The 20,886-nt window shown below is 42.1% G+C and overlaps 1 protein-coding gene across 1 annotated transcript in view; it reads right to left on the reverse strand.

Annotated features, from left to right (window-relative positions):
- The window catches only part of LOC311241999 (uncharacterized protein), a gene marked incomplete at its 5' end in the record, with an annotated part of 190,067 nt that overhangs the window by 86,244 nt on the left and 82,937 nt on the right, over positions 1-20,886 (reverse strand). Inside the window, 2 exons of the mRNA XM_084330953.1 lie at positions 6,556-6,772; positions 6,999-7,274. Coding sequence (XP_084187079.1) covers positions 6,556-6,772; positions 6,999-7,274 — 493 coding nt within the window. The remainder of the gene's footprint in view (positions 1-6,555; positions 6,773-6,998; positions 7,275-20,886) is intronic.

Genomic DNA, 20,886 nt, shown 5'->3' on the forward strand with positions numbered 1-20,886 from the left:
CAGTTTTTTAACCGTACGTGTTTTGTTTGTTTTCAGTTGTTTTGAGTTATTTTTTAGGTTTATTTTGCAGCACTAGACATTTGTTTAGGTTACAGTTTAAACACAGAAGTTTATGTTATGCTTTGCTTTTTCCACTCTGCAAGCGAAAATAAAACTTTTAAATGCACTCAACGAGAAGACATAATTTACTATCAACAAGCACCACGCGTTGGAAAGAGCTTCGTACCATATTCCCTCACTGGCATCTTTTTGTTGTTCGGTTGCCCTTACAGCAACAGCAACGCCCCCTCACCTGAATAGTATTAACATAATTAAGTGCCGCCTGTCACAGGAATGCTGTCATGACTGAAATAGCTGTTAAACACAGTTACATAGTGGTGAGAGCACTAACTATAATCATAGTGAGATACTGGTGAGAGCACTAACTTACATAGTCCTCATATCCCTTCTAGTTACACAGTCTTCAATATCCCTCCTAGTTACACATACACACAGTCCTCATATCCCTCCTAGTTACACATACAGTCCTCATATCCTTCCTAGTTATACATACATACAGTCCTCATATCCCTACTAGTTACACGTACACACAGCCCTCATATGACTCCTAGTTACTAGGGGTGTAACCAGGGAGCGAAATTAACTTTTTGACTCACCGGCCAGTGGCGGGTAGATGGGAAGAGTCTACCCGCCAAGCATATTTCTTACCTGCCAACATTTTTTTGATTGAAAAAAAATATATATATATTTTATATAATTTTTTTTTTAAAATAAAATATATATTATATAATCATACTTGTAGTTGTATTATCTGCGAGACATCGCCACCACGCAATAAGTCAAAATGCTTGCTATCTGCAAACAGCTCCACTGTCTGTGTGTATACTTGAGTAGCCTCCAGCTCCAGCAAGGATTCTCCGGCCCTGCAGCTAGACCCTATATTCAGCTAGACCCTACATTCAGCATGCAAGGATTCTCTGGCGATGCAGCTGGACCCTATTTTTAACGTTACGGTTATTTTGTCAAATCACATTCAACATGCCCTCAGCTAGAATACGCATTCAATCAATGTTATAAGACATTGATATCAGGAGCTATCTGTAGCTACTGCTAGCCCGGTAGATAACGTTAAGACAATTTAGTTTACTGGGACATTTCGATCTAACGTGAGCTAGCTAACGCGAGCTAGCTAACGAGGGAACGGAGGTATTATGCAGCTCATGGAGGTCCGATCTAGACTAGAGCAGACTGCTACCATTCTGAGAGCTTAACGTTAGCACTAGAGCTGCGGGCGAGCTGCTACCATTCTGAGAGCTTAACGTTAGCACTAGATGCTGCGGGCGAGCTGCTACCATTCTGAGAGCTTAACGTTAGCAGTGGCACTAGAGCTGCGGGCCTCTCTGTGTTGATACGAGCAGAAGCCAATAGTATCCCGCTGCAGGGCTGGCCCGGCTGGGCGGATATGACTCGTTGCCACGTTTTTTTTCAAAATAAGAATATCATACGAACCGAATGCTGCTAACTGCCGGAGCCATCGATATTATGACTCTAGCTGCGCTTGGGCCGGAAATGAGACCCGCACAGATTTTCAAAATAAGAGTATCGTTATGAACTACATGTCCACATGCCACGCGGCGGGCAGGGTTCTCAGTGGCAAGCGCCAAAGGTAAAAACTGAGCGCCCCTGGCGGGCGGCGGGCTTTAATTTCGCCCCCTGGGTGTAACGGTACATGTATTTGTCCCGCGAATTTACGGTACGGCCGTCACGGTGCAGTACGTGCAGCCATACGAAGGATACGCCTCGGAGCCTTCCCTCGCGCGGCACAGAGGAGCCTTCCCTCTTTACAGCGCAAACACACCAGTCGCCCATGCAGGCACTCGCGAGGTCCGTGCGAGAACAGTGCGCGTGGCCGGCAGTGTTAATTTTGTCAACTAAAATGATGACGAAAGATACTCACTGGCTTTCATAACAGACTAACTTGTCTGGCTCAAGACTTGTTTATTAGTTTTAATAAGAGAGCACTATCTCTCTCAACCAAAGCAATGCAGGTAGACGGCAACAGAACAATTTTGATCGACAGTCGATTCTGCCAATTACGTCACACCGCTTGCACCCGCCTCTGCTGTTCTTACCACCAATCGGCAATCGCTTATTCGTTTTTTACTTCCGGGAAGTCCGCCATTGATTTGAGAGATCAACAACAAAGCTAATAACGCTAGCTCCCCGCGGCCTACGAGTAGACTACCAGTGCTCCGCAGGAGTACTAAACGAGGCATAATGATTTTACTGCAACGAATGTTATAATAAAAGCTTTTCTATACATTTGTCTGATTGAAAACTTTATTAACAGATTGCAGAATGGGTACAATTCAGTACGGGCTCTCTGAGCAAAGGAAGGAAGTGAGAGATATGAATGAGTAATGCTTGCTATGGTCGGGTAAATACGCTGATGTTATTATTGAACGTATAACTATATAACGTTAATGCCACAAAACGAATGCCTTTGTTAATCAAGTAGTAACTTTGATGCAGTAGCTTGTGTGTGCAGGTTGCTTGACTGAAACTTTTTTCAGACCAGATTGACGCGACACAAATTTATTGGCCACTGCCATCGGCACATTTGAGCTTATCGGCCGATAGGCCGATGGCAGTCAACAAGGCACTTATCGGCCGATACCGATACCCGACCGATATATCGGTGCACCCCTAACTGACTAGGTGTGAAATTCTCATTCAGGCGTATTCCTCCAGTTCAGCTGTGACAAGATCCTCCCCCACTAAACCAAGCCATTCTGAATTTAGCGTATCTGTGACGTGTACGAATTCTGATCTGGGGGGGGGGGGGGCGGCTGGGTGGCGCATCGGACTAAGCGCTCGTCACCACCGCAAGAGACACTGGTAACGAATACGGCTGTCAGCGGTGCCTCCGGCTTGGCCGGCCATCATACTGACACAATTGGCGGTGTGAGCGGGAGGGAAGCCGGTGGGTGGTGATCTGGTCTTTGTAAAACAGCTACTCCTACAGGTCGGTCAGGGCACCTGCACAGCAAGGGAGGGAAATGGTGAAGGTAGTGTGACCCCCCACGCGTTACACTTCACCAATGAGAGTCCGCGCTGTCAAGTGAAAAGAGAGCCGCTGGCTGTCTCCACATGTATCGGAGGAAGCATGTGATAGACCTCAGGGCTCACTAGACCGACCAGTAGGGGGCACATGCGCACAACGACCAGGTAGGGGAGGGGGGAATTGGCATAACGACTAAATTGGGATGGGAGGAAAAACACAGAAAATCAGGAGAAAGAGGATAAAAAAAAATTAAATAAAAATTATTCTGATCTGCATACCACCGCCCACAATCAACAATTCGCTCAACAACGGAGCGAGTGGAAATAATGCGGAAGCGGTTTCCCTGTCAGACACTTCCTCAAAAGAGAGAAAAAGAGAGAGCGAGAGACAGACAGACAGACAGATCTCCCCCTGCTTTTACACACTTGCGACTCGAGAAAATTGCCCAAATAGTGAAAGAAATTGCTAAATAGTTCCCCTTTAATACGCAAATCCTTATTTGCATCAATTGACAAAATAATATCTTGCTTAATTTGGGACTAGAAGAAACCTAGAATCAGGAAAGCCAAAGCCAGATGGGAGGATGGGTTTACCAAATGTATTATTGGGCGTGTAACATTTGTGTTCTTTCCTTTTGGGCTCATTTTGATAAACATGCTGAGAATTGGTACTAGAACACAATAAATGCCATGATCATCTCCTATGCCTCTGGTATTACATTATGTTAAGAATAATCGCATTATTAACACGGTCTTTGAAAATATGGTCTAAAATCAGGAAAAGCTGGATGGCAGAAGGGCTCTCTGGAAGGGCTCTCTGGGTGGCAGAAGGGCTCTCTGGATGGCAGAAGGGCTCTCTGAGTGGCAGAAGGGCTCTCTGGATGGCAGAAGGGCTCTCTGGGTGGCTTTCTGGGTGGCAGAAGGGCTCTCTGCTTGCTCCGATTTATCGTATTTCGGTATATGGGAAAGAAATGGAATAGATAATATGAAGATAAGATAAGATATTACTTTATTGATCTCCTTGGGGAAATTCAGGAAGACCCTTTATACGAATAAAATATCTCCTACCTGTAAAATAAATGTAATTTACCACAATCCTACTTTTTCATATTCCTCCAGATTCACAGTAATATTATAGCGAACCCACCTTCCTTTTCTGATCTGCTGGATGAATCACTTGTGGAATCTCCGTTTTCCTTTGAGCCTTCAGTCAAGTCAAGATTTAAGTCAAGTCAAGATTTAAGTCAAGTCAATGATTTATTGTTATTTGCATAACCCATTATTGGAAATGATACAATCTGCATGGAAAGGGGATTTGGGAACGGCCTTGACTGTAGAGTAATGGGGAGAAGCCCTGGGAGGGGTACATACAGATGTAGCAGTTAGGACCGTCCACCCTGCCCAGTGGTTTATGGGTAGTTGCCGTATTAACGGTATCAACCAGTAGGGGCGCTCGGGTTACATCAGGTTACTTTTCGTCTCTAGTAAAGGTGGAGGTGAGGAGGGGGAAAAGCCCAGTGCGAGGATTGTTACATTACTCGTTAAACATTTGGTTTTAAATTTATTTTCTAGGTTGAAGATAATTCGAAAAATATTTGAAGCATTTGAGTTCGGTAAATAAATGCTTTGCTTTTTTCACACACACTAATTTGTCTGTTACTCAATAGGCAGTGCGTTCTGAAATAACTTCATTCATCCGTAGTCCCGAATTTCTCCGTTCTCCGCTTGATATAATTAATCAAAATGTCCAATCTAACTAATTTAATTTGCTCATAATAGCAAACAAAATGAATATTAAAACTCATAACACAAGCTGCTTATAAATGGTTCTCTATTTTTATTTCGTCGATTTTAATATTCATGACCGACTCATCGTATCGTTACTTAAGTTATAACATGCGCACATGTCATCTAACTAGTGTGCAATGAATGAATCATGTTCGAAATAACTTCTCTTAAACCACTGTGTGTGATTCTGCCTAAAGCCAGGAACAGTGCACTTTCAGTCACATTGACATCAACTCCAGCTACAAAGAATTGACTGACGTAAATAAACTTCATGGCTCCTCCAGTCCTCTCCTACTCTGGGTATTCAGTAGGTGGTGTCAGAGAAGCAACTACCCATATGACCTAAGGATAGTAGTGCCGCATTTAAAAACATGTCAATCATTTTGAAATGTTCAATTACAAATTGAATCAATTGTTTTTTTTTCTAGTAAATTAATCGTTAATTGCGATGCTTCGGGAACAAACAAGTGTGATGGTAACATCAATAAACCAAAAACCCAGTCAAGAAAATACGACACTGCTTATCTCGCACATCATAATAACAAAGGCGCATAACTCCTGGAAGGTGTTAGGTGGGGGAGGGGTTAACTAACGGTTAGAGACCAGTGCTCTTGTGAAAGGTCCTCTTTCCTTTCCCTTCCCTCATCCCGCTGAGCGCACCTGCCCAGGAGCACGTGGTTCCATGTGCATCCTCCCCAAGCCGCCTGAATCAGGCTGTTGCATTGTTGCTAATAATATAGAGCCTATATTTTAATTTGACAAAATGTAGCTTGGCAACCCCCTGACCTGATTAGCTGACATTGCTTCAATTCTTCTTCCACAAATGGCAAAACTACTACTCGCCAACGACCCTGCAGCTAAAGAACTGGACAACGTTCTCAAAAATACATTAAGATGTATCTGGCTGAGGGAAAGAGCAGACAAGGGAAGGTATTGTGCACACTACAATGACCACATTTCATATAGCAGCAATGGAAAGAGGGCACTTGCCAAACATGTTATGCATCCAAAACATCTTAAAGTTCATAAAGCAAGACGAGACAACATGCAGCTTGTGATGTCTCTAGCTGACCATGCTATTGCCACCGCTCCAGTACCACAGAACCAGTGGTGTGTTGGTGATTTCATACCTGGTTACACAGTGTTTTAATGACGCCACGTGCACACCACGTGCACGCGCGCTGCCGCGCATGCGCATAAATGTTCCCTCGCGTGCGCACAGGATAACGACAAAGATTTTTAAACCTGGATCCTATTTCCATCATGTGGGGTCTAAATGAATAATGGGGACAACAATTTTGTAACTGGTCCAGTATTGAGGGAGATCGCTTCAGCCACAAAATACAATGTAATCACACAGGGCCAAAGTCCACTAAAATAGTAAAAGGTGCTTTAGTATAATATTTCTTCTCTTGGACTGGCTAAAAATGATATTGCGCAAAACGTACCCAAGAAAGAAACCTGGCACCCAGTGGGCGGATGCTAGAAGACAAGCTATTTAAATGTTTCTGTTGCGCCACTCGACTTCAGAGATGAACACTTAGGGAAGGTCTGAATACCAACTCTTCTCCTGCTTAGATTTTGTATCAAATTTAAGCACAGTCCTGAACTCTGAACCGGGCCCTAAGGGCACATACTGTGTTTCAAAGCTTTTGATAACAATGAAGAATAGTTTAGATTGATTTGATTGAAATGCAGTCTCACCTCCGCACTCTTGTTCTTGTTCTGTTGAGCCAGTTTGTACTCGCGAATGGTCTTCTGCAAAGCTATCAGGGCCATCGGAGGTATGGCATGCGTTTCGCCGTCGGGCTTTGCCGGTGTGATGGCTGAAGTGGGAGAAAGACGAGGTTCTGTGGGAACGGAGGTCGTACCGCCAATCGGTTTGGCTGAAGAGGGTGCAGGAGAATTAAGATGTATCTGGCTGAGGGAAAGAGCAGACAAGGGAAGGTATTGTGCACACTACAATGACCACATTTCATATAGCAGCAATGGAAAGAGGGCACTTGCCAAACATGTTATGCATCCAAAACATCTTAAAGTTCATAAAGCAAGACGAGACAACATGCAGCTTGTGATGTCTCTAGCTGACCATGCTATTGCCACCGCTCCAGTACCACAGAACCAGTGGTGTGTTGGTGATTTCATACCTGGTTACACAGTGTTTTAATGACGCCACGTGCACATTGTACCATTTCTCTGCAGGAGAAATGGTACAAACGGAGGTCCTGACCTCCTCCCCTGTGCCTGACTTGGCCTCTGGTGCGTCAGGGCCTCTCCCCAAGCTGCCGCCAGCAGTGAAGGTCAGGGGTTTGGCTGGTTCCATACGAGACTTCAGCGTGTTGTACAACATCAGTGAGGGAGAGTTTCGAGCAAGTATCTTGTACACAGGTTCCGCTGCAGACGCACTTCTTATCGCATTTACGCTGAAATGACACATGAGAATCACAAGTTGTCGTTTTGGAATGTGCCATGTTTGGGACCAATTAATTTTCAATTCAATTAATAAAAAATGAACAGAAATGATAGCACATCCATTCTCATGCACTTGAAGAAGTGAAAGAAAATCTATTTCCTGAATTCACTGAATGTAAAGTGATTTGATGCCTTTGCTGATGTAGGATGGATGTAAGTTTCATTAACGATTTTACTAATAACAAACACTTATCTTTTGCCAATTTGCTGATGTAGAATGGATAAATGTAACAGTAACAAGTGTTGCTAGGTTACAACTTCACCATGATTGGTACAATGTATCAACAGAACATCAAGGAAGTGAAGTGATGCTTTAGGAATGAGGAGTTGCTAGGTTACGACTCAGGAGTTTATCACCATGAGATGTTAGCACTCAATATATAAAATACTGCAAGAGGGAATGAACTTGGGTCCATTTAGATACAAGTGTTCTAAGAAGTAGCGCCGTCTCCCAGTGCTGAACAGCTTTGGTGAGGATGTCTTAATATTCAAGGGTATAGTGGTTTAACTGGGATTACGTTGCTAGGAAACAGCTTGGATCCGCACTTATTTCCTGTTAGCAACTGATGTTAGCAAACCACTGCAACATGAAATTAATTTGGGTCCATTTAGAATGCTTACATTGTCAAGTTGAAACCATCTATAATGGATGTTTCCAAGACAAATAGATTTCTGTTAGGGATGTCCCGATCACATTTTTTTGCTCCCGATCCGATCCCGATCTTTCCCGATCAGATAAAATATATATATATATTTAATTTTTTTTTTTTTTTTTTTTTTTAAGTTTTCTCCCATCCCAATTTCTCACATTACATTCACCCTGAATGTTGACGTTATCCAGGTGAAAAGTTAACTTCATTCAAGCGAGGCATTGCAACCGGAGTAATCTAAAAACTCTGCCTCCAACCTGTTGCTTCATGAGAGCAATGGCGCCATCGTCTGTAAAAATCAGGTGACTGCAAGTTCTGCAATTAGTGGATGTCCCTCATCCTTGACATAAATCATTTGATGTATAATTAAATCAAAGGAAATGCGTTTGTTTGAGAAATTCTTCTGCTCTGTGTGACAATAAATAAATTAATGATGATATGCAATTTAAAACCAAAACTAAGGCCTCAGTATGAGTTTAAGACGTGAACATGGTCATGTTTGTTGAATTAAAAAAAAAAAACATTTTCTTTTCCGATCTTGATCTTCTGAAAATCACGTGATCGGCCCCCGATCTCGATCACGTGATCGGATCGGGACATCCCTAATTTCTGTACATTCTTTTTTTGTTAAATAATGTTGTGATGTAGCCTACGGTCATGTTGTCCCTGTGAGCCATGTGTGAGGTCACAAGGTGCCACTATGTGTTTGCACCACTGGCAGATTACAGTACATTCATAGTATTTGGTGAATAAGATGTTTCTTCCCTCTCTGTATCTGTGTCTTTGTGAAGCTGTATCTATCTATTCATCATATCTATGTCTGTCACTATAGCCAATTGAAATGCTAGAAATGGTCACATGGACTGGGAGAACCAATGGAATAGTCCCACCGGGCCGGGTGTATATTTTCCCTAACGCACTTTCACTTCCGCGTTCGGGATGCGAGCGATTAACTTTAGCAAAAATGTGTTAAAAAAACCCAAAACAAACGTCTTTGGATAGCTTCTTTGCAACGGGGAAATACCAACTGAGGAGCCAGAAGAGGAGCCTACGACCTCCAAGACACATAAAGCTTCTTTTAATAAACAGGAGTCATACTTAAAATACAGGTTTATCGCAACAGGTCGGTGATTCTTGCGTGCCGAGGTCCTCTCTGCATAATATGTGGCGACAAGATAGCAAACAACTCGAGGCAATGATGACAACTGTGTTCAAGTTGGCAGATAAAGTCGCTGCATTCAACGCCAATCTGGAATTGGAGGGCGGCGAGTGGATATTTGACATGTTTCAAACATTAGCAGGGATTTTGGAGGACTGAAACAAGCCCAGGGCAGTTATGGTGAGTCGTGTTTTCATGCATATCTGGAATTGGAGGGCGGCGAGTGGATATTTGACATGTTTCAAACATTAGCAGGGATTTTGGAGGACTGAAACAAGCCCAGGGCAGTTATGGTGAGTCGTGTTTTCATGCATTCTGATCTGCTGTTCATCACTCGTCGCGGTGATCTGCAACAGCTGATCTGCTGTTCATCAATGAATGAATGAATGAATGATTATGAATGAACTTTATTAACAGATTGCAGAATGGGTACAATACAGTACGGCTCAATACACACAATTGTTAAGGGGATGCAGACCAGAGAAAGACGTTTGTCTTGTTTACATCAGGGTCCCCCATTTGCGAGTGCATCATGCTCGCTTATGCCTGTATTTTTTTACTGTTGTGAAGCACTTTGAACTGCAACCTCTGTATGAAAAGTGCTATACAAATAAAGTTATTATTATTATTATTATTATTATTATTATTATTATTATTATTATTATTATTATTATTATTATGTGTATGCACCCGCCGCGGTGCTGCATTTTTCACTATCATTTTATTAAATTAGCCATTGTTTTTGGTGCTGGCCCGCCAGTCAATGGCTTGGGGAAAATTTGGCCCGTGGCCAGACCTAATTGCAGACCCCTGGATTAGGATATCAACCAAGGCCAACACTTTAAAAGATAGGAGTGTGTCACCTTGTTTGTAGAGCAAAATCTATATTCTATATTATAGCCATGGATACAATACTATGGTCATTTGACAGTGACTTTCTTCCGGTCAAGTTTTTCCATGCATACATTTGTGCGTTATACCGTCGGTCTGGGGTTATTCCCGAAATGCTGAGTTATAGCCTTATACGTCAATTCCACTATAACCGTTGGCATTTCTTGCCTGGACTAGCTACTATTCTAAAATCAAATCTAGTTAGTAGGTATTATGTTTCATCATGAATGCATGAAAGGGGGGGGGGGGGGGGTTGTTTTTTGATGCTTTGATCGTCACCAATGGCATACGCTGTGATCGGGGTGAAGACATGGTTGGATCAACGCAGGATTGATATCATATAGCCCTTACCTTCACTAGGATGTACCCCAAAAAGAATATTCCAATTATCTGATTGCGAGTCCCAGTATTGGTGTCGATCGTGTCGCCAACATAATCCGCCACACATCATGCATCTGGAGCATCTGACGCATCTCAATCCGATCGTTATAACCGCTCCATTCGCCCGACAAAGAACAGTCCGACCGGAGACATATAATCGACGCACAGGCCAAGATACAAGGTTATGCGGCCGGTATTGCACGTTGGCGATCTCAGACTCATTCCCTATGGCAGGGGTGGCCAACCAGTCAGAGACTAAGAGCCACAAAAATTACTGTGGTACCACAAAGAGCCACACCATCCAGCGTTTCTCAACCTTTTTTTTCAGTCACGGCACCCTTCATGTGTTTATAGGTCTCACCCTCTGGCCTCTGAAGTTGCTAATGTCTTTTTTATTTGGGCCTCACAGGGTTAAAAGTACCCTGTGAGACCCACGGTTGCAAAATTACAAAATCACTTTTAGCCATTTAAAAAAATAATGTTTATTTAAAAAATGTTAAAGGGGAACTGTTTTACTATTTCTTTCACTATTTGGGCACTTTTGGGTACTAAAAACCGCATTTTTCTAACTCAAGATCTTAAGCCGTTTTGAGGCTGGGCTCCAACCACTGTGTGGCCTGGTGCCAACTGCCACATCAACTGCCACATTATTATGCAGCTGAGAAATCTCTGACATCACAGATATGCACATTTTCAGATGACTCAGTTCAGTGAGGGTGAATATTGTGAGAGGAGAATTGGAAGAATGCGCCAATATGAGAATTAGAGACATAGATCCTATTAATATAAGTCCACATAGCTAAGAAACAATGGTAAACACTGAAAAAGGCCATTTATAAGATAGTTCCCCTTTAACACTTTGACTGCCGGGACACGTCTTTTCACGTCTTTGCTGGCCATGGTAAAGTTGCCGGGGGACGCTGTACAGCGTCCTTATATCAATATTTCAAAAATCTGCGATCGGATTCATATTCCCCCTCCGCTGGCCTGAGATCCACCAGCAGGACCCACTGAGCTCTCTGGCGGTTCAGGACCGCCATCTGGTGGCCGATCGGCGCAATCGCCACACAGGATATTGAATAGAGGTTGTCATGACGACCGTAGTACTTCCGGGCGCTCGCTATGGTTCATGGGACTCTGGCTCGTCACGCTACACGGTGATCGATTGGCAATAACTCGATAAACAACATGATTTGGACGTATATACCATTATACAAGCTGGAGATGGACCGGGTAAAAATATATCCCATAATGATAAAATGTCTACTCGACGATGATCGCCCAACGGCGCGCGGAGACTGGGGTGAGTTTTAGCGTGTAACGTTACCGTCTTCGATACTAACTGCTATTATCAACATTTGACCCACATTAGATGATTGGTATAACGCTGCCCACGGAATTATAAACGCCCCCTCGCCCATCCGGTCAACATCAGATGACGTGTAGTAACTTCTAGAAGTACGTCTAGTTGGAATTTTTTATATCGTGCTGATTGCCATCAAACTGTATTTCATCATCAATATAATGCATTTGGGGCTATATATCACGTTCTGGAGAAAGCTGCAGAAAGAGATGAAAACATACTTATACATTAGACCATACTTTACTATGAATATGTGAATGAAAAAGTTTTACGTTGCTACACAATGAACAATACATATAGGACTTTGAATGGGCCCTAATAATGGCAATGTAGCAATAGAATTTAAAAAGTTATAGCCCTGCAAAGAAGGGGACTTTCTCCATAGACAAATAGCGCTGGCAATCTATGGTATATCATTAATTTAACCCAAGGCAACCAAAGTGTTAAGCACATGTATAGTCAATTGGTCCTGTTGTTCAGCCTCACAATGCTATTTGATAGTAAATGTGTTTATATGTCCCACCCTCTGGCCTCTGAAGTTGCTAATGTCTTTTTAATTTGGGCCTCACAGGGTTAACCTCTTAAGCCCGAGATATACATTAAAAGTGTATATTTTCAGCATTACGTTTGTTTACCAATTATTTTAACTGTTATTAGTGAAATATAAGATTATAGAAATCTCAGGGCATTGAGTCGGAAACCGGCGCATATTGACAGGAGGAAGTGGCACATCCAAAAATGAGTGTAGTCTTTTGAAGGAAGAGACTCGGGGCTTTCAAATTTAGAAAAACTACCCTACCCAGCTCACACCAGCCCCTGTCAATCATCTGACTTCTGAATTTACTTTTTAATTTCTCTTATTTTTCGGGATTATCTCCCACAAACCTGAACGTTATTGCCATAAAACGGAACGCAGTTAGTTTCTCTACCTTTCTGTGAACGTCTTGCAAAAAACGGTGTTGCAATATGATGAAAAATGGTGGAGAAATTTACATTATAAAAAAGATGGCAGAATTCAGTACTGTATCTACAAAACCTTCTGTTTAATCATCTTCCCTTTATTCATTTGCTTGGTAACACCAAGGTCCCTGGATGGATAATGAATAAAAATTAGGGATGTCCGATATCGACCGACCGATATTATCGGCCGATATCGGCAGTAAAATGTGATATCGGAAAATATCGGTATCGGTAAAAAAAAAACAAAAAAACAATAACAATATTTGTTATATAAATATCCAGTGAAATTATTATTTACCTAAAATTATTCAGTTTTTGGGGGGGGGAAACCCTGCATATATCGGTATCGGTTGATATCGGTATCGGAAATTAAGAGTTGGACAATATCGGAATATCGGTATCGGTAAAAAAGCCAATATCGAGCATCCCTAATAAAAATATCGGAAAAACAATCCAAAAACTACTTTTCACGTTTTTTGGCACTCAACGGTTGTCGCCCAATAACAACTTTTTACGTTTTTGGCACAGAATGTGTTAAGCAATTGATCTCTATTTTAGGCTAGGGTGACATCTCAAGCCAGCGTAAGGAAAAGGTAAGGGTTATAAGTTAACAGACGTGTGCACTGTAAAAAGATGTGGATAATTGAATCCGTCTAGGACACAAAACATGAAGTGTTCACTGTATTAGAGCCTTATTAACAGATTACTAGATTACTAATATCACATTTACCTGCACATATCTCAGGAAGTGTGCACCATAACATTGTGAATGAACAGTGCACCATAACATACACACTGGAGGTGGAACAGTGAATGAACAGTGCACCATAACATACACACTGGAGGTGGAACAGTGCACCATAACATACACACTGGAGGAATCAGGAAGGAAAAATATTCACACTCACTCTATTCACTACCTAGAGGTGATACTTCACAAATCAGGATGTGTACAGATGCTTTGCATACAGTGGATTATATGAATGGGTTTGGTAACTATAATTACTAACATGCCCAATCAGGTTTTTATGCACATGACATGCCCAATCAGGTTTTTATGCACATGACTCAAGTCTCCCGAACATGTAAAACCAAGCCCGAGTCGATCAGTGCTTCCTATGCTGAGATATGGTAACTTTTCCGCAACTATCCTTACCTGTGCATGTGTCATGCCTCTGCGGATTCACGGAGGTATTATGCGGTGCGCGAAAGTTACCAAAGTGTAGGAAGCTCTGATCGACTCTGGGCTTGGTTTTCCGTGTTGGGGAGACTCATGTGCAAAAACCTGGTTATGATCATGTCTCTAACACAACGACAGCCCGAGCTGTGAGTGAATTACGCGAAGGGGAACAAAGTCTTTATTATATGCCTGATGCGCACTGTCTTTATGCTACACAGATATACACTTAACATTTTTACGGAGAGATTTAACACAAATGTTTCTAAAGATATTAACCTCTTAACACTTTGGATGCCACGGACGACATAACACGTGTTAGCAGTCCGCCCCCTGAATGCCCACCACGACAATTAGCGTGACATTTTTTTTATTAGCGATCTGAATTCATATTTCATCAACCGAGTCTACCGTTGGGAAACCAGCCCCACCAGGAGCTCAGATGTGAAAAAAGCGCCCCCTATTGTCTCCCAGATGGTAATGCACCCTTTTGGAATGGACTCAACGAAAATGGATGAGAAAAAAAAACTCCGGAATCCACATTTTACTTCTCACGCATGTAACCGGAGATGATCCCAGTCATTGTGGAGCCTCAGGAATGCGTGGAATATGTGTTTACAGTACGTTGCATTGGATCAATAAAAGGATCGATTTTTGGAATGGCGATCAGGAATTGGAATAATCTTTTTGGATACCATCTGATCTCAGGTAAGGAATCTATTTTACCAGTCTTAGGATAATTAGACCTGTTTTCACGGAGATATAAGCTTTTCCCCTATGTGTGATATGGCTGTTTGGCTGTGCGAGCGATCAGGAACTAAGATAATCGATTTTCAGCTTGCGGCACCAGCGTGCATACGTACACATATACTATCGATAATCTAGCGTTTATTTGAAACGATTCATAAATAGTCCGAAAAATGACAACGTTCTAGAATATTCCAGTACAGGGCGTTTATCACAGAATCTTTTTTTTCCCCTTGAAAACGAGGGCTTTTCAAAATGCTATAAAATGGAAATGAACCGATAACAAAACAATCCGCTTCAACAATGTTGACTGGAAAATGAGTCATTGATAAGCGACGGGCAGATTAGACACATAGCCATAATTTAAAACATAGATTAGGCGATATTAACGCTAACATTGAAGTGGATGGTGGGCATTCAAGCACTAAATGTGCGCCCTCTGCTGGGCACTGAAAGTGTTAAGCCAGAGTGGTCCGGTACGAGATTGACATCACGCCATAAATCCATCTCTCCAAAATGTATGAATGTTGCATATTTTTTTCTTCTAAAATGTAGCCAAGAGTAAAGACCCTAACCCAGTCAAAACAGCAGTCAGTGTATATTTTATAAGTTTGTTTTTACCAATGATTTTAACCTCTTAACTCTTTCTGCGCCAAAAATGAGCAGTCTCGTTTTTAGATAATTTGATAATTTTCGAAACCGTACAGTGGTTTTTGTGTACCGTTACACCCCTAATATAAACGTCATATCTTCATATCTAGAAAAAAAGACTGGTTTAGGGGCGATGTTTAGCATGGAATAGCGTACAAACTAAAGTATGTAGAAATGAACTGGTTCGTCAGTGTTGGACTATAAACAATGCCTGTCAAATGAGCCATACTATTGTCTCCATAGCTATAATACAGAACACACGTTGGGTCCGCAAACATCGCGGAAATTGTCAATAACGCTGGCGCCATTGAGTAAAGATAGGAAAACAGCGTGGCGCTCAATGAGTTAACTGTCGCCCCCAAAAGTGGCCACTTCTAAACTTGAACTTGAGGACTGCATACTTTTTTTGCAAACCAAAATACTATACTTTATACTTATAGCACATGCATGAGCCTGGTCTCTTTTGAAAGATGACATTCTAAAGTTTCTGATACAATAAATTCACTTTTAGTGCTTTTTTCACATTTTTCTGTAGTAGTTAGTATTCCAGAAGTATGATTTCCAACAAAATTGGATAGGCTGAAGTCTTGTGTAGTACATGTCCAAATTTCATAAAGATCTGTTCAGAGATTAGTGATTAGGAGCGATTTTGGTAAAAAGTGAGAAAAAAAAGGCTGCAGAAAACGATTTCCTAAACTACACTAAACTACCAATCAAGCACTGTGAACGAAAATTTGGCCCCATAATTACTCATGCGATCCGGATATGGCGTGAATCACAAAAAAAAAATCCTAACCCACAAAAATGGCACAATCATACTCCCTTATTCAATAACAATGCACTCTTAATTGGAAAACGACCTATAAGATTCCCTATATGGGAAGAGCAAGGCATACACTCATTAGGGGATGTTTTTAACAAACAGGGTTTTTGTAGTGATAAAGAAATACGCAAAAATTTTTATCTCACCAAGTCCACATGGCTTTTTCACAAACAGTTAGAGCTATGTTTGAACTCTCACGGTGTTCCATTAGACAGACCAATTGAACACCACAGATACCACAAATTCTTCTACGCAAGAGAGACATAGAGAGGTTTTGTTTCAGAATTTTATCATCAATTACTAACGTCCTCGTATGAAACCCTCCAACTTGACTCTGTCTGGAGGAGGGATATACCAGACCTGGAAAATGACTTTGATTGGCAAGGAGCCTGGGCAAATGTCCGACTTACATCAAGGAACCCGGATCATCAACAAATCAATCTTAACTATATTCACAGGACATACTTGACTCCTATAAGACTGTGCCGAATGGGGCTTAAACAAGATTCCAAATGCACCCAATGTACAAATGGGGACGAAGGGACATTTATGCACATGTATTGGGACTGCTCACCAGTTAAGGCATTCTGGAAAGATGTGACCCAACAAATATCAAAACATGTATCTTGGAATATACCTGTACACCCCTCGGTATTACTATTGAATGATGTTTTTGAGTTTGCAGTGAATCCACAGCTAAAGAGATTGGTTTTATCGGGTATCACAGTAGCCAAAAAGCTGATCGCATCACGCTGGTTTCAACCGGAAAAAATGTGCCGTAAAGTTTGGTTTCTTACATATCTCGATGTAATTTACCATGAAATATCTACAGCAAGAATTCTGGGTCTCAATGAATCCAAAATGTCAATGTGGTTAGAAGTGGTGGAGAGAATAAAAGCTAGCTTATAATGGTAGTGTCTGGTTAGGTGCGAGGGATAGTGGAGGTACTTCTCAAGGTGGGGTCCGAGAGGGGGGGGTTCGAGCTGAGCATATGTGTGTAGGTTGTTTTAGACAACAGGTATTAGGGGTATATCTTATATAAGACAACTAACTAAAATGTGATCTCATTGGATGTGCCCTGACAATTAATGCTTGTATATATTATCGTGTGTTGTCATGTTTGTTTATATGTTTGTTTAAAAAATAATAAAAAATAAAATACAAAAAAAAGAAAACGATTTCCTCATGGACTCCAATGTATTCCACGGAAATGTCTCTTCCTGTTTGCGCTCGTGACTTTTCACCTAGATCCCTGATTCGCTCATTCCCACGTGGGGTACCATTGGGAAGCCACACTCATTCGTTACAAACCTGTCGAATAATATTCGAGATCGCCAAATGATTGACGGAGGTAGAGGCTCGGGAGTCGGGAGTGGTATTTGAAAAAATAAAAGGTCTGCAGTGTACTTCGGCGCACGCCTCACATATCGGCATGTAACTCGAGAACCGCTGAACGGATTTTGCCGCCTGAGACAGCAATCGACAGGCAACAAATAGGGCTTTAATTCGATATATATATTGTATAAAAATTGTGCACACCCTAGAGGTCGCCAAAATGGCGTGTCACGCCGGTGGGCAAATCGTCCTCAAGAGTATACGGTAAGAGTTGCGTGGTAAGAGGTTAAACAGCGAGGGAACTTATACAGCGGGATAAGTTAACAATAATTTTAACACATTTACAAGTCGTATTAAGTATTGCAAATAAGGAAACAGATAGAGAACATTTCAAAGCACTCAAAAATGCCAATATCTCTATTTCAATCCATTTCTGAATCACGCAACGTTTAAGGCGATTCTGAAGAATCTCCCCTTGCGCCGTATGGCGGGTCCGACTGTGGCGGGTCACACATACAGATTTCACGACACCGTTGTCTGTCATGCAACGTTCTGCTTTCTTTATGGGTAAGTTGTTGACTTAATATTATTTTATATGTTTGTGTGTGGTACAGTTTCACCGTATTTTACACAGCGTAAATAGAGTAAATGTTACTAGCGAAACTTTGGACCTGTACTACATAAGACTTAAAGGTGACATGTACTATAAATGTCATTTTTCAGTCTCTAGCATTGTATTATAGTAATAGGAGTTCGTATCAATGTGTTTTAGTGTCTAAATACCATATTGGCGGATTGCTTTGATTCAGCTCAGCCCCTTTCCTCCTCCAGTAAATCAGGCCATTTTGATTTGAACGGCTGATATACGTCATACGGCCGCTGGGTGATGCGATTGGCTCTGTGGTTGGAGCTAATGCCAGCCCCCATTCTACATAGACAGCGAGTGGAGGAAGCCACTTCCTCAACTGCGAGGCGGAGTGGGGCCCGTGCGCTCGGGAGGGAGAGAGAGATGGAGAGAGAGGGGGCACTTGGGGGGGGGGGGTACCTGCCGGCCGCGCGCCACACACCCGCAAACGGGAGATTGAAAGAAGGGAAAAAAAAACCACAAGCTGCCGAGGACTCTCATCACCGAGAGGGAGAGAAAGGAAGAGAGGGAGCCTTGTCATTAACGGTCGGTCGGTCGGTCGGTCGGTCGGTCGGTCGGTCGGTCGGTCGGTCGGTCGGTCGGTCGGTCGGTCGGTCGGTCGGTCGGTCGGTCGGTCGGTCGGTCGGTCGGTCGGTCGGTCGGTCGGTTAGTAACGCTTCGCCTCAAAGCCGTTTCTGGCCGAATTAGTCATTGAATCTTTAATTTTTTTTTTTAATTCTTATTCAGAGGTATTTCGTCGAGATTTCATCATTTGTAATGTGGCAGCGGAAATGTGTAGAAATATGGTAAAAAAAACTATTTATCTGTTTTTTCTCGATGAAAAAAGCATAGATTATGCTATTACTGTTAATCCTTTCACTACCACACTACAGAAGGTTAACCTTTCATTACCACACTACAGAAGGTTAACCCTTTCACTACCACACTACTGAAGGTTAACCTTTCACTACCATACTACGGAAGGTTAACCTTTCACTACCACACTACAGAAGGTTAACCTTTCACTACCACACTACAGAAGGTTAACCCTTTCACTACCACACTACAGAAGGTTAACTCTTTCACTACAACACTACAGAAGGTTAACCTTTCACTACCACACTACAGAAGGTTAACCCTTTCACTACCACACTACAGAAGGTTAACCTTTCACTACCACACTACAGAAGGTTAACCTTTCACTACCACACTACAGAAGGTTAACCCTTTCACTACCACACTACAGAAGGTTAACCTTTCACTACCACACTACAGAAGGTTAACCCTTTCACTACCACACTACAGAAGGTTAACCCTTTCACTACCACACTACTGAAGGTTAACCTTTCACTACCACACTACAGAAGGTTAACCTTTCACTACCACACTAATTTTTTAATAAACTATCATGACTTTTCCTTTTTCCTCTGGGTGTTGTGTTTGCAGTCACCAGACTCATTGTAATAACAAAGGGCCTCAGCCTGGAAAGCTGCCAGGTGTTAATTGCCCTAGAGAGAGGGGGGCCATGGATTACAATGAATTCTGGGTAGTGTTGTAGTTGTTTCACTATTGTCACCGAATAGCCTGCTCGTCTCTTGAAGGCTATTATCTCTGAATACGTTTTGTGATATCACCATGAATCATAGGAAGTAGCTTGCAAAGTATCCCACCAAAATGTTCAAGTGATGGCTTATTTTGAAGGTATGAATCTGTACTTTCATAATATGTATAATAAAAAAAAAAAAAAAAAAAAAATGAAGATCCCTCAACATGACCCTGAAGTCCATACCTGGGCACATATGTGTACGTACCGTAATTCCTCTAATAGTGACCGGTATTCAATTACAAACCGGGTCTCTATTAATGGCCGGGTGCACTCTTGAGCTAAGCAATTATAAGCCTAATACAAGCCGGGTTACTAATATACTGAGCTGCATACTGAGCTGCTAAGGTAAAGTTACTTGATTTCACTTTGAAAACGTTGAAATGACCAGTGACCACCTGTAATAGCACTGTTTACTATTTCATACAGTACTTGGTTTCAATAAATGAACCCAGTACATTTTACTGGGTTCAAACTGACAGAAAATGTTGATTTATTCATTATGATCCGTTTGAAAATTTTAAATATAGGCCTCTTTCTTATACATGCCTCCTCCTAATAAAAGCCTGGTACCCGCTACAGTTTAAGCAAATACAAGCCCGGGTCACTATTAGAGGAATTACGGTATGCACGCTATGGACGCAAGCTGAAAAATCGATTCTCTTATTTCCTCATCAGCGATCGCGCACACACAGACACATAGGGCAAACGCTGAGATCTCAGCGAATACAACTCTGATTATCCCAAGACTGGTAAAATAGATTCCTTACCTCAGATCAGATGTTCTCCAAAAAGATCATTCAAATTCCTGATCGCCATTCCAAATATCGATCACGCTTATTGATTGAGTATTGGCTGCTGTGAATATATATTCCAGGCTGATTCCCGTCCCGCGATGACTTCCATGTTGATCAGACTTCTTGCCAGCACAAGGAACCAGCTGGCTCCGCCTCTACATATCTACAGATCCCAGGTCAGTCTAAGTGACTGTTACACAGGGATAGACGACAGGGGGCGCTTTTTTCCATTCTGAGCTCCTGTAGGAGCTGGTGTACCAACGGGAGACTCGGTTGATGAAATATGATTTCAGATCGCTAATAAAACAATAAAACGATATTTGTCGTCGGCGGCACTCAGTGGGGGGGCTAATAAAACGAGATATGTCGTCCGTGGCACTGAAAGGGTTAAGAGAACAGCC

Source organism: Notolepis coatsorum (genome assembly GCF_963971535.1).
Source record: "Notolepis coatsorum genome assembly, chromosome: 1".
Taxonomy (NCBI): Eukaryota; Metazoa; Chordata; class Actinopteri; order Aulopiformes; family Paralepididae; genus Notolepis; species Notolepis coatsorum.